This window comes from Trachurus trachurus (assembly GCF_905171665.1).
Source record: "Trachurus trachurus genome assembly, chromosome: 8".
In the NCBI taxonomy this organism is placed as follows: domain Eukaryota; kingdom Metazoa; phylum Chordata; class Actinopteri; order Carangiformes; family Carangidae; genus Trachurus; species Trachurus trachurus.
This window is the reverse complement of record NC_139905.1, coordinates 21479914-21495006: the sequence shown is the minus strand read 5'-3', so window position 1 is coordinate 21495006 and position 15093 is coordinate 21479914. Positions and strand designations below refer to the sequence as shown.

Below are 15093 nucleotides of genomic sequence, written 5' to 3'. Positions count from 1 at the left end.
TGTTTTCTAAAGCCATACACCTCTGGGCATTTAGTGGTTGTCTTACAGAGAAATACTTTGTGTCATTTTGGTACAAATATCAAGGTGACATTGTAAGAACAAAGGGATAAGCTACTAATTTGACCCACACCTGTGTTAAATGTCTATTCTAGAAAATATTATGGGTTTATGAGCAGAACATTTACCCTGTTAACCCTGTACTGTAATGTATTTTGGCTCATCCTGAAGACTGAACAGAGCACAGATGTCAACAAGTCCTAGTCAGGATTACTGCCTTCAATCACAGCAAAGTAAACACCACACCCCCACATGCTGTAACTGTGCATACACTCACACACTCTCCTTGTGGCACACGTGCAGACACAACTTTATCGCAGTAGTATTCTCTGTAATTTGAGGGAAGACTTGGAAGTTTCAAATATTTCTCTGGCTGTTTCATTAACCCTGCGTTTTTCCCGGCCATTGGATATTGCGTTTTATTTGTGGTATGCAGATGTAGCAGTTTCACGAACTCTCCATGGATTGCCTTTATGCTATTTCCTTTTCCTCTCAGTTATTTTAAATTTGACACAATTCAATACTGCATATTCTTACATAATCAACTTACATTCAGTACTGTGGGGTCATAAATACTCCATAAGATGTTAAAACTGTGCAAAGATTTGTGATTCTTAACTGACAGTTGTAAGATCAAGGAAAGCATGTACAGATTCAAAATATTTGCAGATTTTTAAAACAGAACAGTGACTTTTTTTAAAGCAGGACCTCAGGAGTACTTGTACCTGTGTGCTTAATGTAACTTCATGCACTTGTATGCATTATTAAAGTGTTGCCTGTATGTTGTTTCTAACAGACTCGTTTCATGTGAGAGACTTTGATCCATCCCTGACCATCAGCCTGCAAGACCAGCCTGTCCACCCACCAGCATAAACACACAGCAACAGTTATCGAGCAGGGCCACGACCTGCAAAGGCTGAAAACGTACATTCCACACAGTCAACCAGTGAGAGGCGCATACGTCAGCTGAGGCATCCCTGCAAAACGCTAAAGCAGCCTGACCGACGGGCAACCAGCAGCAGACAAGTTAGCCGGATAGAAGGGCAGCCATGTTGATCATCTTAGCCTTCATCATCCTCTTCCATCTGGCTGCGGCCATTGTGCTCTTTGTTGCAACCATTCACAATGTGAGTATAAAGCAAGTGTGCATACAGTCTCATGGCAACGCAAGGCCACTTTGTTGCTTTAACTATCTGTCCCTCTGTCGTAGGCATGGTGGGTGGTGTCACCAGCTGGACGTGAGGTGATCTACACTGACCTGTGGTACTCCTGTAACTCCACCTGCTTCCCTGTGGAGCACAGCCACACTGCTGAGGCAGGTAAGGTGGTGTACAACTCTAGGAAGCATGTGTGTGTCTACATTTGTACTGTATTTCACCTCTTCTCCGCTCCCTCCTCAGCGTACCTGCAGGCGGTCCAGGCCACTATGATCCTGGCTTCCATTTTGTGTTGCGTCAGCTTCTTCGTCTTCATCCTTCAGCTCTTCAGGATCAAACAGGGAGAGAGATTTGTTTTCACTGCTATTATCCAGCTATTGGCCTGTGAGTTGCACACAAACACATTAAATATTTCATTTAAGCTTTTGTCACTGTCTTTCCATTGCGTTTGAGTTAAATCCCAGGATAAATATGATCCTTAAAGGGATAGGTCAACATTTTGCCATAATTGCCATAATCCTTATAGTTTTAGGAATAGGTTTGTTACCTTTAATTGTCGGTGTGAGCTATCTTTAGAACGGTGGAGCAGAGCCGCGAGCTGCTCAGAGCTACACTACAGAGACTAATGGGATTTCTTGGTTTCCCTCATCAAACTCATCAAATACACAATCCAACAACTCCAAAACGCTCTCGTGGACAAGTTGTGACCTGCACATTCACCACGCTATGAGATAATAACGGAAAGCTATGAGGCAGAGTTGTTTTCGAGGTAAATTCATGCAAAACCACTGATGTGCGTTCCTGTCGCCCTGTGTCCAGTTTTTCAGCAAGCAGTCTCTGCATTCTGTCTTGTAACGTTCCGTTATTATCTCATAGCGTGATGAATGTGCAGGTCACAACTTGTCCACGAGAGCGTTTTGGAGTTGTTGAATTGTGTATTTGATGAGGGAAACCAAGAAATCCCATTAGCCTCTGTAGCGTAGATCTGAGCAGCTTGCAGCTCTGCTCCACCGTTCTAAAAACAGCTTGCACCGGCAATTAAAGGTAACGAACCTACTCCCTACTCCTAAAACCATAGGGATTATGGCAATGGGCCAATTTGCCAAAATGTTGAACTATCCCTTTAACTGTCCCCTTGATGGCATAGATAGTCGCGCATTTAGTGCTTTATTGACTGAGTAAAATGGCACTGACTCACAAAAAGACCTGAAATCAAACATGTTAGTGTTTTTTTTACTTAATAATTCTCATCCCTCTCCTCTTCTCTTCTCTCCTTCTCCCAGCTCTATGTGTAATGATCGCAGCTTCCATCTACACAGCTCAGAAACAGACTTTTCATGTGCCAAGTCTTCAGGAAGGCTCCTATGGCTCTTCTTATATCCTGGCCTGGATCTGCTTCCCCATGACTCTCATCAGCGGCCTCATGTACCTGGTGCTCAGGAAGCGCAAATAGATGTGACAGGCTTGACACAAAAGCCCGCCAATATTCAATTGTATAAATAGGAACACTTGGACAAAAATGCATAAAGATGTACACTTTTCCTCAACAAACATGGCTGCACACACTCTTTCTAACCCTTAGAATTTTTCAATACCATAGAAAATAAGAAAATATCCCAAAAATGTCAAATCCAATCCAAGTTTTCTTTCTGTTCAGTCACACATTTGTCTCACCTTACACACCTAACACCACTAAATAATCACACACCTTTCTCCTTCCTGATGGTACATTGTTCTTATAGAATGTGGTAAATTAGTGCTTCCCAGACTGCCAGTGTGTTCAGTATGGGCTATGTATTGCAAACAAGTGCCTCAGAAACATGGCTGACTGACCCACTGTCTAGGTTTTTGTGTTCTCATGCATCTCTACAATGTGTTTGTCAAACATTTAAGGTGAAATTACACCATGATTTATATTTGGTTGTCAAGGTGTAAACTAACTCCAAATGCCTTTCATAGGCTTTTTTGGTATAAAACTTAGAGGAAATCTACTCCATGCAAATTCACTCATTCTGTTGTTGTTCTACATACAGTAGATAATACATGACATGGTCAGCTGAGACTTTACTGGTCTGCATTTGGTGAGAACATAGCCTACTCTAGACTATCTTCCCTCTTCCCCCTCTGTCATCACACATGACACAAGCTCTGTCTCACCACATTGATTTGTCTCCTATTCTTGTCTTATTGTGTGTCGATTCCCTTCTACTCACACTGTTCATAGGAAGTTGTGTAACATATCTGATCACAAAGGAGAAAGGTTGAAGAAGATACGTGGGGGGGTTCGCCCCCGGGCTTTCCCAAGGGTCCATACATGTACTTTGTTGTGAAGCTATAGTCCGCTGAATTTATTTTGTACATATTTGCTGTGTATGTATAGTGCAGGTAATTGCCAAAATCCTATTTCAAGGAATGGACCACAGTGGGGTCTAAAAGCCTGAGACCTGAGGGCACCTCTCAGACATTTGGACCCCACTGTACACATGAAAAAACATAGAATCTTATGTTAACCATAGCATATAGGAAGAAGTGAAGAAGTAGATGAGGTCTAATATGTAGGATTTTAACCCATTGTTTGTATTCTTATGTTACTGACTTGTATTTTATTGGTGGAAAAAGGAACCAATGATGTGCTGTGATATTTGGGATTTAAAATGACAAAACAGACACATGCAAACTTGAAGTAAGAATGAATATTTCTTTATTATTGTGCCTTTTTTGTTCACAGCTTCACTGAAAATAGACAAACGCTATTTATTGTTGAAAACCACTGTTGTTTATTTTAGCATGTGACTAAGTATGTATGGAATAATTCAGTCTTCCCTCTCTGGCCAAGCTACTGTTTATCTGGTCCATTGCCCAAACATCTCCACCTATATGGACATATGATCTGGTGTTTATTGACAATAAATCCATTACTGTTGTTAATACCACCAGGTCCTGGAGATACTTATGCCTACAGCATTTATTGAGATAATGTCTGATCCCACATTAGCACTGTCTAAACTAGTTTTATTTTCTTCTTTATTGGCATTGGCTTCGGTGTGGCACAGTTAAGGGAGATCAGCTTGGTATTAATATGGTAGCTGCTAGGACCTGAAACATAGAAAACGAGCACTGGGTTGTTGTCAAGTGATAGAATGTTGGACAAACTTTGGACCACAGAGCCTGGTAACACACCAGCTCATCAAAAAAAGAAAAGAAAGAAGATTCAGGGAAGAACAATTAAGAATTTGCTCTGCTATCTCAAGATGATACTTGATTGAGATTTTGATGTTATTTGCTCTTGTTTATTGTTTTTGTGAAGTTGTTATCTTAAAAGTGTTTCACTAAATAATACGCCTCCTGTTTGCATGCAAGTTTTTGTCTTTGAGCAAGTCTGTTAAACTGGAGTTGAAGAGTAGTTTGTTGAAGTTACGTAGGCTGGAGAAGGAGATGTTTTTTTGTTGTTTGTTTTTTAATTATCTATTTTAGATTATGTAAAGTTCTGATCAATTTACTTTGAAGGTATCAAAACCAGTCTACATTATGAATAAACCAACAACTTCAACATAAATTCTGCGCATAACCTGTTGCAGATGATCAACAGAAATCACAGCTATCTCTCTTAAGAGTTGACTTAATAGAGCTACTCTTGATTTAGGATTTAAGATGTTTCTTGTTTTTGATGTGCCTATTTTCCTGTAGTGTGTTTTATGTTATTGCAAATGAACTGTATCTAACTTTATTGTAGATCTATACAAATAACCACAGGGCCATACTGACAAATAATCATACAGCTTGTTGAAGCCAAAACTGTATTTATGGATATTTGTTTTTTAAACATTGTTTGCAGTTAAATTGTTTCAAATGCTTTCAAATGAAGTATTAATCAGATATTGATTGAGAGTCTCATGTTGCTTCTTAATAGAGGCATGTTGAAATGGTCAATGTTTTAGAACAGTAGTTTGCTGTGTGCATACGATTCATCTAAATGTGTTTGAGATCTGACACAGCTAGGCTTTTACTGAATGTCATGGCAAACCAGAGTGTTTCTGCTTCTTACAAGCTCTTTTGCTTCTACACTTTTAGGCAAATTCAATTATAGCTTGTTATTTATTTTGACCTCTGTGGCAGTGTCAGTGGCAGCTTTTATTATCAGTACAAAATGTCTCTTGAGTCTTCATGTCTTGGACTAAAATGTCTGTCTGCTACTGACACCTAGTGGACTGACAACATAACTACACCACGTGTAGTTGTTTTTTTGTGGTTTTTTTGTTTTTAAAGCTCCAGGCTACATAATATAATAGACTCCTGCAGCTTGTGCAAAGAATGAACTGTTTCTGCTCAGTACATCCGGCTGCTCTAATCCCATAAACACAGATTGGGCAAACTACCAGCAGATTCAGAAACAAAGACTCATCTCCCCTGCAAAAGTTTATTGGTGCTTAATTTTTTCCCTGTGTCCCCCACCCATGTAGATCTCAATAAATGTATTTTGCAATAAATAAAATTTATTTGTGCCAAATTTGTCAATGTTGTCATTAACCAATGATAATAAGAACAGAATATTCATTTTTGTGTGGACAAACAAGTCTGTCACGATCGGCTTTTTATTTATTCTATTTCACATTTGATTTTTCTGTTGATAAAAAGTTTACAAAAGTGTAACACAAATAACCACCATCTCAACATCTTAATTTGTGGCCCTAAAAGTCTTGGGGATTTAATGAATCTGAAAATGATACTTTTGTATTTTAGTAAAGTATTTTGACATTCATGTGCACAATATTTGTGCAAAACATTCTTAAATGTATTTTACGTTTTTGAAATGAGGCTTTTATTCTGAAGTGAAGTTGCATTAAAATGTAACGGAAGTGATCAGACACATGACTTCCTGTCTAATCAGAGAACTTCTGCTGCACGTTGTGAAGGTATTGTTTTTTATTGTAAAGTACACTTTAACTGCGATTTAATTTAATTCTAAACACTCTCTTTTATACACAGGAGCTGAGTGATAGATACACGTCTTCGTCAACGTTAGTTATGGTAGCGACTTGTTGGTCATTTCGTTGCAAGTTTTAAACGCTGTGGCTAAAAGTCAGCTAACAACTTGCAGATGTAGCCTAGTTGCTGACTAGCGTGTTGCTCTGGTGGAAGAAACATTAATTATAGCAACAATCTTTAAGTTGCTCCTATCAGTTTCCTTTTTCAACCCCCCCCCCCCCCCCCCGTATGCTGTGCATCTGTTGATAGAGATTTTTAAAATAGACGAAAGTAAGGACTAAGGACAGCACAGGCAAAAGCCCAGCAACCGGGAACAGTAAAGGTAGGTCTAATATTGTGTGATTTGGGGAGCTATTGTATTTTCTAGCACAATTAGTTTGTGATTTACCTTTGTTGTTGTGTAGGTATTGTTATAAAAAGTCCTTAAAGCTTATTGTTGCTCCAACTGCAGTATATAGAAGAGTAGTACTTATAAGAGTGTTTTCTGTATTTTTTTTTCCATTCCAGAGGTGGTTTACCTTGTTACACAGATATCTCTATAGTTACACACCCTCTTACAAAAATGAAATTTATTGCAACATATGTGGAAGATGCTTGTTGGAATATATTATATGACTATACGGTTATACTGGAAAATAGATTCATGCAGTTCAGAGAGTAAGACCAAATTAAAACAGAAGTAAGTGGAATGTTTGTGTTAATATAAGTCTTAAATAGTTCTATCTTCCGACAGCAATCACTTCTATAGTGTGTTTGGTCTGAAACACAGGTCTGTCAGTCACTCTGCTCTGCTGTAAGCCCAGGAGAAAACTTTCCTTGTATCCTACAACCTTTATCCAATGAGGAGAGAGAACGGCATAAAGGGGCGGTCCTCTCTGTGTGTGCAGCCAAGGGATGCGCGTGAATGTGGTGACGTAGGGACGAGGGCGGGGACTGCTAACTCCATCTGCTGACAGGAAATTAGCCAAAACCACCGGATCACTTACTTCTGCTTTAACTATAGATGTTGTTATTGCCAGGTGTTTATGACAACATCAGGCCATTGAAGACAGCATCAGCCGCCTCCCTCACCCCGTGCAGTCTCTGATGATCTCCCACCCAACCGAACCATCTGCATTGCATGCTATCTTGACAGTGTATTGCAGGGTTGTGAGATGGCAGGGGTTCAAGAAGATGCTCAAGGTTGTGGAGGCCTTACAGCTCAAGACAGAGTTAATGATTCCACTAAACCCAAGAAATGCAAGAAAAAGAAGTGTTTGTCTCAGAGAGTGAGAGCTCGGGTGGACATTGGATCGGCTTTTAAAAGTTGGCGTGCACTGACAACAACAAAAGGAATCAAAACAGATGCAGAGGTGGCCTTGCATCTTCTGGATGAGTGAGTTCACCTCCAACTGCCACATAATGCCAGAGCTGCTTCACAAATTATTTCTAGCTTGCCAAAGCTGATTGTAGCTTCATAATAGTGATTTGCAGCTTGATATGATATTCTACAGAGTTTTGCTGCTCTAGCTTCAGCATGCTAAGTTTGTTTCTAATCAAGCAACGGATTTTGAAGTTGCACAAAAGACTGATTTGAGTAAGAATATAGTGATTTCATAGTGATCATAGTTAAACTTTTTTTTTCTTTCCTGAGGGAAAAAATGGCTTGTTACCTGAATTCATTTGGAGGCTGTCTACACCATCCTCATGCTAACAGATGGAGTAAATTGGGGTTGCTGTCGACAAGGGACAATTAATAGATATCAGACTGTTTTACTGCCACATCAAATCTGCCCTGACATTGCTCTGCAGTATAAGAATAAACCCATAGGCTAGTGATGCAGCTAATTGGCTTGATATGCATTTTGCTAACTTTACTGGGAGCACCATTTGTAAATCATCCACTCTTTTGTATCTTCACAGATGGAGCAATATTTTTGAAATAATAATAATAATGATTTTTTTAAAAAATCGAAGCTCACATTCAAGCTTTTTAGATGAGCTGCGTATGGATTTTCTTGTGCAGACATTGGACAGCTGTTTCTGAGTTTGGGAGTATGTCTAGGTAGGGGTTGGTCACTCATTACTCCAGTTCCTGCTTTGCGTTTTGTCGTTTCTGCTGTTTATTTCTACATTTTGCTTTGAGTCATTGGTAAAGGCTGGATTGCTCATGTTGTTATGTGTGGTGCTCTCTTGCCCTGTTTTTCTTGCTCAAACTTGTGCACTTCTCTGCACTACAGATGTGGCCAACAGTTTTGAGAATGACACAAGTATTGGTTTGCACAACATTTGCTGCTTCACTGTTTTTAGCTCTTTTTGACAGATGTTAGTGTGGTATACTGAAGAATAATTACAAGCACTTTGTAAGTGTCAAAGGCTTTTATTGACAAATACACCGAGTTTATTAAGTTTCTTAGATGGTTGGGAGAAGTTGCTCTCGGAAGAAATGTTGCTACCATACACAACAATTCCCAACAATTGAACCTTTCTCCTTAAGTTCATTTTCATGGCAAAGACAAACTTTGCAGTTATTGCAATTCATCTGATCACTCTTTACATTCTGGAGTAGGCTTTATGCAAATTGCCATCATAAAAACTGAGGCAGCAGACTGAAAATTAATATTTGTGTCATTCTCAAAAACTTTTGGCCATGGCTGTAGATTTTCTTGTTGACGGTTTGTTGCTGAAATGGGGCTAGTATTAGGTTGACAGTTATTGTATAACTCCTGTAGCTTCAAGGCAAGCTGTGATTGCTTGATTCTACACTGTGTGATTCCGTTGAGCTTCTTGTTTAGTGTTTATGCTTACATTTCACATTTTAGTGTGACAATGATGTCAAATGGTTACTTCTGGCTCTGTTTGAAACAGACTTACGATATGTTAACATGTAATGAGTCACTTTTCCTACAAGTTTAAATTGGACCTATATCGTAACAAATGTTGTTGGAATATTTTTGTCCACTTTGTCCTGGAATTAAGTGTTTGCATGGATGGAGTCAGGATAGAACAGCAAACATCTATCGATACCTGGTGAATCCTGACATTCTGCCTTTGTGCTTGTTTGTCTGTATGAATTTTGCCAGCAGAATGAAGAAAATGCCCTCCAAGCCACTTCCATCTGCAGCCAGCAATACAACGATGAAGTTCTCCCAGTCTGAAGTAAGAGACAAGATGAAAAACTGTGACTGTCAAATGTTTTTCTATGCACGTTTACATTTGCAAATGCATATAGCTGCTGCACATCTGAGGTGACTGAATGAAGCTCTACAAAATACATACAAGTGTGTTGTGTTCATGTCATGTGTGCTGGTGTGCCCACAGGTGCAGACACTGATCAATGAGGAGGTTTGCAGTGCAATGAGGAAGAATGAAACCAGGCTGCAGCATATCATGGAAACTATTGAAAAGCAGGTTCATGGATTTGACTTTGAAAGGTCCATCCAAACACTAGAGGTTGGTGGAAGTGGTGGTGTGCCATTTCACGCCTTGCGACTCACCATCTTTCTTTATTATTTAACCTATTTTTTTCCTCTTTTAATTTCTTCAATACCCGACAAATCTCTTTTCCTCAGGCTCGAATCAACACGGTGACGAAGAGAGCAGAAGCAGCTCTTACCCATCTGACAATGACACAGACAAAGGTTTGAGGCAGATAAACTTAAACTGTGTGTGGACTGATGTGCATGTTCATTGTGAAAGCCATAACAGCTACATCACATTGAAAGGATGTGCTGCTTCTTCTTCTTATTATTATTATTATTATTAATAATAATAATAATAATGATCTTTTTGTCTAATTGTATTTTAGCTTATAATAGAAAACGTGATGATAAATACCATGTGCCCCCACACACAATCATTTACACAGTCTCTCTAAATGTTTACCTTTCAGAGTCTGAATCCATCACCTGCTCCCATGGACATCAGTGGGTATGTTGAACCTCATTATTTATTCATGAATCTGTGAGGTGAATTAAAGTCCTTGATGTCAAACTGTATTTTACATTTCTTTGGATTTATTACATTGTAAGACCATTTGTTGCAGGACAGAGTCTGAGGGTAACACAATAGAATCCGCGTCACACGGTAGGGGCCAGGCAAGCATCTCTGCACCAGGTACTTGTTGAATTGCTGACCATGTATTAAATCAAATTTTATTTTTCAGTAGACAAAAACACCATGGATTTCATGGACAAGAACGAAGAGCTCTTTCAAATGGTGGTACGTATTCAGTTTTTGACATGTAAAAATAGTAAAATAAATCAATCAAAACAAAACATTGAAGCCAAGAATGCTACAGTGTTCACGGAGGAAAGGTGAAAAGTTATGACCAGGTTTCCCAAAACGTTAATGCTGTGTAAAATGTACATGAAAACAGAATGCAATACTTTGCAAAACTTTGAAACCCCATGGTTTATTGAAAAAAGCACAAACACATATTAAACATTGAAACTAAGCAATGTCATTATTTTGTGAAAATCCTATGCCATCTTGAATATGATGCCAGTAAAGTTGCGACAGTTGTGGTGGTCACCACCCGCAACACTAAAGAATTTGCAAATTGAGGGATTGAATTCCTGTAATTTTGAGATCCCATTCTTGCTTGATTTGTGATTTCAGCTGCCCAACAGTTCAGGGGAAACGACAAACTAAAAATAAAGGTTATTTATGTTTTGAAGAACTCAAAAACAGTGAAAACACTGAGGTTTAAATTGATTAATCCTTTCTGCACAGGAAACCACAAAAAAGTCACTAAAGCGGATGGGTGCAGATAATGACGGTAAGATGATTTCATAATAGCTCAAGCCTTAAATAAGTAGCTCATATTGATGCTTTTTCTTCATGCAGTGGTAAAACTGACTCAATTCAATAATGTGAGACAGTTGGTACATAAATAACCACATTCATTTTTTCTACTGTGTCCTGTCCCTTCTTCTGCTACATGTGATTGTACATAATCCCTATTAAGCTTTGACGGCTGCCGTAGCAGATTTAAGAGAGAAGTCATCTCTTCCAGTTCCCACTGAGAGTGAGGTAGGATGTGTCATCATTAGATATATTATTTTCAAAACATACCACGCATAAATATGTTATGTGTAACTAATGACAAGCTTACAGAAACCCTAAAAGGCAAGTTACTGTAATTTTTTCCCCCGCTGTTATTTTCCCATTTTTTCCCCATTTCTAGTACCCTGAAAGGAAAGATTTTTTTTTTCAGGATGTCTTTTTTTGTCTTTGTAGAAAAATGATCACTTCCCCCAATTTTTTTTATGTGCCTCTTGTAGGTTGTTGCCACAGAGTGTTTCCTTTTCTAATACTACTAACTAAAGCCACAAGGGGGTGAAATGCACAATTGCTGAATCGTGCACGAACATATGTTGCATAATGTGCATAAACTAGTTTTGTGATGTTTGTTTGTGAGGAATATTTTGGGGTCAGGTGACAGGCATCTTTCACTTGGTCATCTTTCTTTTTGGTGTGTGTAATTCAGGGACACGTCTTAGTCAAGAAAGAACCAGAAGACAAGCAGCATGAAGAAATCAACATTGAGGAAAGCAAGAACGTAAAAAAGCCAAAGACAGAGACGGTGGATGCTGAATATCTCTCTTCTGGTGATGGTCGCACTCCCAAACACACGGTTTCAAAGCAGGTAATATACAGTCTCCCACCCATATCAGTAATAAACTTGATGTTTTGAGGTCACCTGAACTCCTGCTCTCTTTTCTGACACCAAGGACAAGCTCTTGTATCCTCCTCTTCCACCTATTGTTTCCTCCTCCAACTTGAAAACTGAAGCCGCCTCATACAACATCCCACAGAAAGTAGAGGTGCATCTGGCCCTCATCAGACAGCCTCCTGGCCTCTCTGTGCTTTGGAAAATAGAGGAGGCAGACCCCTGTGCACCGCCCATGAATAGCTACAGGTGAGGAGCAATACAGGGTATCCTATCCCTGGTGATAGCCTATTTTAGGGGACAAAAAAAGAAGAAAAAATTATAACAACATATTGGCCATGACCCCTTTCCCTGTTTGGCTTTGTACAAGCAACAAAAAGGGCTTGATCATAATATGTTGTCTCAGGACCTCAGATTTCATGTTTTAGTGGAATAATGTAAGTGATGGGTTCCAAATCTATAAATATTTGTGGTGTGCAGTAAAGAATCTGGGATTTGGGATTATATTGATCAAATTTAGTGATTTATCATTTGGTCTATAAAATGTCCCAAAAAAATTGACATATATTTATTTTTTATTGATCTGTGTTGGTGTATTTGTACAGAAGCTCGCAGGCAGAGCTGTTGTTAAACTGTCCAGCAAACCATGTATTTATTCAGCTTAATTTTCTCAGAGTACCAGACAGAAACAAAATTATTTCAAGTCAGATCAAATTTTTACCTTCCAGAGAGAGTTTGTTTAAGCTGATATTGAAACTCTACAGGCACAAAGCTACCAGTAAATCAACAAAAGGCTGAAGCCATAACATAACACAATTTTCTCCCAGTCAGTTGTATTGGGATCTGGGCAGAGAGCTGCAGATGTGACACATTTGGAGACTCCACCTCAATAGTTTGTACTCAGATGTCTGTAAATTTGCTCTGTTTTACTTAATTAACATACAATGTTTTGCTAGACATTTGAAGCTGGAAGTTTAAAGTATTCAAGTGGTTAATCAATTATTGAGCATTTCCAATAATTGTCTAATTGATTGACTAATTAATTAATCAACAGCTCTAGAGTAGCCCCAAGTTTTATCATTAGTTTGTTAGTATTTATATTGTTGATGTGAACTGGATGAGACATACATCGATGGTCAACCAGTTTTTTTCTGTTCTCTCTCTCCCACATGCTGCAGCATCTACATGACTACAGAAAAGGTTAAGGGCAGTGGCATCTTCCCACACTGGAAAATGCTTAGTGAAGTGAGGGCCATCAACCTGCCCATGTGTGTCATAATCAATAACTACAAGCCTGGACACAAGGTATATGTCACTGTCATTGGCAAAGACATTTTTGACCGGTGCGGGCCCTACAGCGAGGTTGTAGCTGCAATCATACCTGACTAGACGAGAGGGTATGAGGTCAAAGGAGAGACAATACAAGCACAAACCTCAAGCCTTAATGTTCAATTTTTACACATTTTTTTTGGTATTTGTAAATAGAATTCTCAATAAACACATGAACAAGCCTAAAGTTGCCTTTTTTATTATTTATATAGTAAGAAACTCAAAAGTGGGCTGTCAGAGCTTTCCTTTGTCTCACATAATGAATTGAAGTCGACTTTGCTCTGTTTTCCAGTTAAACACAATCTGAACTTTTAGCCTTTCCTCTCTGTCGCTACCCTCATGCCAAATTTACATGCGCTTCCTCCTCTTCTGGTTAAGGACCTAAAATAAGCATGCAAATCAGAACTGCACTCCTACTTCATGCTTCCTCCTTTTTGCACAACAGACCTTAACATTTTTTGCCACGGTTTAGACAAAATAGACACACAAACAAAATATAGTCACCAACCTATCCAGAATATGTGCACTTATCTCCATCACTGTACAGTATGTATCAGAAGTTGGAGTTAATGTGAAGTGGATCAAGTTTGATTTGTTATTAACTCAACTTCAACTTATTGTCCCCAAAGGACAATAAGACAATAAGTTGCAGGCAGGTAAAAACATAAAACATATAGAGCACATTCACACAAGTTCGGTACAACATTGAAATGGTAAATAACCCAGAGGGCTAACCCAGAGTTGGGGACTGTGTTTTCAACTGAGCTGCTTTCATAATGAGTGTAACTGCCGCTGATAAAGCACCAGTTGTCTATCCACTGTAAGGAAATAGAGCGGGACAACTCAACCGCCACAAACTACACCCACTGCAAAAATTGTCATAAAGTTGCAGTGTGATTTCTGTCCAACTGTCATAAAAGTGACGAAACTAATTACCAGGAAGAGTTTCCAAGACAAAGCTACAAAGAAAGCCAAGAGGGTACACCTGGGGTGGTTGTAACAGCATCACTTTCACCAATAAGGGATAACATTAGAGTTATGTGATCAATATCATGTGTACCCACTCACTCCCTGACATTGCATGTAAATTTGCATGGCTGTGTCAATAAGTGTGTAGGTTTTACAGTTTGACTAGTATCTATACCGTTGAAGTTTGAATTAGGTAACTTGTATAAGATGAAAGAGCAGGTTCTTAGGTAAAATATGAGTCATTTCATCAATGTTTATTTCAATCCACCATGCTGGTATAGCTAGTCAAACAATGGCTGACAGGGGTGGGGATGGTTGTAATACCTTTTATCTTTGTTGTTTTATTAGAATAGAATAGAATAGAATAGAATAGAATAGAATAGAATGCCTTTATTTTCCCATAGGAAAATTCATCTTCACACTCTGTCACTGATCAACATCCAACACTGAGCCACATGAATACATAACCAAAAACAGAAACATCACCAACACTAAGCAACATGTAAAACCATGAACCATGAAACAAAGTGTCATTAAAGGGATAGTTCACCCTAGAATGATATTTCGCTCATTATCTACTCACCCTCATGTTGACTAAGGGCTGGAAGAATTATCAGAGTCCACCGTCCCTTCTCTGAGTTACAGGGGGTCTCGGCGTAGCAGTGCATTTCAATGCAACGGTTGCAAAGGGACACCAGAGCTCTTCGTAAAAAAACACACACAAAAAAACATCCAAATGCCTCCATGATGCTCGTATGTAATGTCCGTCTTGTGCTGAAGCCCCAAATTGCGTAATTGTCCCGAAAAAAATTAAATAAGTCTATATTTTAAGCTTGTTTGTAGCGGAAGCTTCTCGAAGCTCCTCTTCCTGGTCCGTCCAAATCTCGCGTGATTTGCGCCGGCGTCAGTGCGGTTACTGCGAATCACGCGAGATTTGGACGG

The 15093-nt window shown here is 39.1% G+C and overlaps 2 protein-coding genes across 8 annotated transcripts; both read left to right on the top strand.

The window, feature by feature from the left end:
- The first annotated feature begins 995 nt into the window (after positions 1 to 995).
- Positions 996 to 5630, top strand: emp2 (epithelial membrane protein 2). The gene is made up of 4 exons (XM_083978003.1): positions 996 to 1184; positions 1268 to 1376; positions 1458 to 1598; positions 2498 to 5630. Exons 1-4 carry the CDS (start codon positions 1107 to 1109, stop codon positions 2665 to 2667), a joined length of 498 nt encoding a protein of 165 aa, XP_083834129.1. The 5' UTR covers positions 996 to 1106; the 3' UTR covers positions 2668 to 5630.
- A 446-nt stretch (positions 5631 to 6076) lies between these two features.
- Positions 6077 to 13358, top strand: atf7ip2 (activating transcription factor 7 interacting protein 2). 7 transcript variants are annotated; one of them, XM_083977084.1, is made up of 13 exons: positions 6077 to 6127; positions 7220 to 7575; positions 9266 to 9338; positions 9501 to 9632; positions 9752 to 9820; positions 10072 to 10109; positions 10225 to 10265; positions 10345 to 10400; positions 10914 to 10959; positions 11149 to 11213; positions 11671 to 11829; positions 11915 to 12102; positions 13032 to 13358. In XM_083977084.1, exons 2-13 carry the CDS (start codon positions 7355 to 7357, stop codon positions 13240 to 13242), a joined length of 1299 nt encoding a protein of 432 aa, XP_083833210.1. In that variant the 5' UTR covers positions 6077 to 6127; positions 7220 to 7354; the 3' UTR covers positions 13243 to 13358. The 7 variants fall into 7 exon arrangements, with proteins under 7 accessions (XP_083833210.1, XP_083833211.1, XP_083833207.1 ...); XM_083977085.1 differs by having other exon boundaries at positions 9263 to 9338; positions 10348 to 10400; XM_083977081.1 differs by having other exon boundaries at positions 9263 to 9338.
- The last annotated feature ends 1735 nt before the right edge of the window (positions 13359 to 15093 follow it).

What these genes read in the sequence shown, in the direction of transcription:
- emp2 (XM_083978003.1), top strand. Translation starts at nt 1,107, where the DNA reads ATGTTGATCATCTTAGCCTTCATCATCCTCTTCCATCTGGCTGCGGCC. An exon ending in TTGTTGCAACCATTCACAAT is followed by an intron (nt 1,185 to 1,267) that starts GTGAGTATAAAG and finishes CCTCTGTCGTAG; the next exon opens with GCATGGTGGGTGGTGTCACC. An exon ending in TATTATCCAGCTATTGGCCT is followed by an intron (nt 1,599 to 2,497) that starts GTGAGTTGCACA and finishes TCCTTCTCCCAG; the next exon opens with CTCTATGTGTAATGATCGCA.
- atf7ip2 (XM_083977081.1), top strand. Translation starts at nt 7,355, where the DNA reads ATGGCAGGGGTTCAAGAAGATGCTCAAGGTTGTGGAGGCCTTACAGCT. An exon ending in TGACAATGACACAGACAAAG is followed by an intron (nt 9,821 to 10,071) that starts GTTTGAGGCAGA and finishes TTTACCTTTCAG; the next exon opens with AGTCTGAATCCATCACCTGC. An exon ending in AATAGAATCCGCGTCACACG is followed by an intron (nt 10,266 to 10,344) that starts GTAGGGGCCAGG and finishes TTTATTTTTCAG; the next exon opens with TAGACAAAAACACCATGGAT.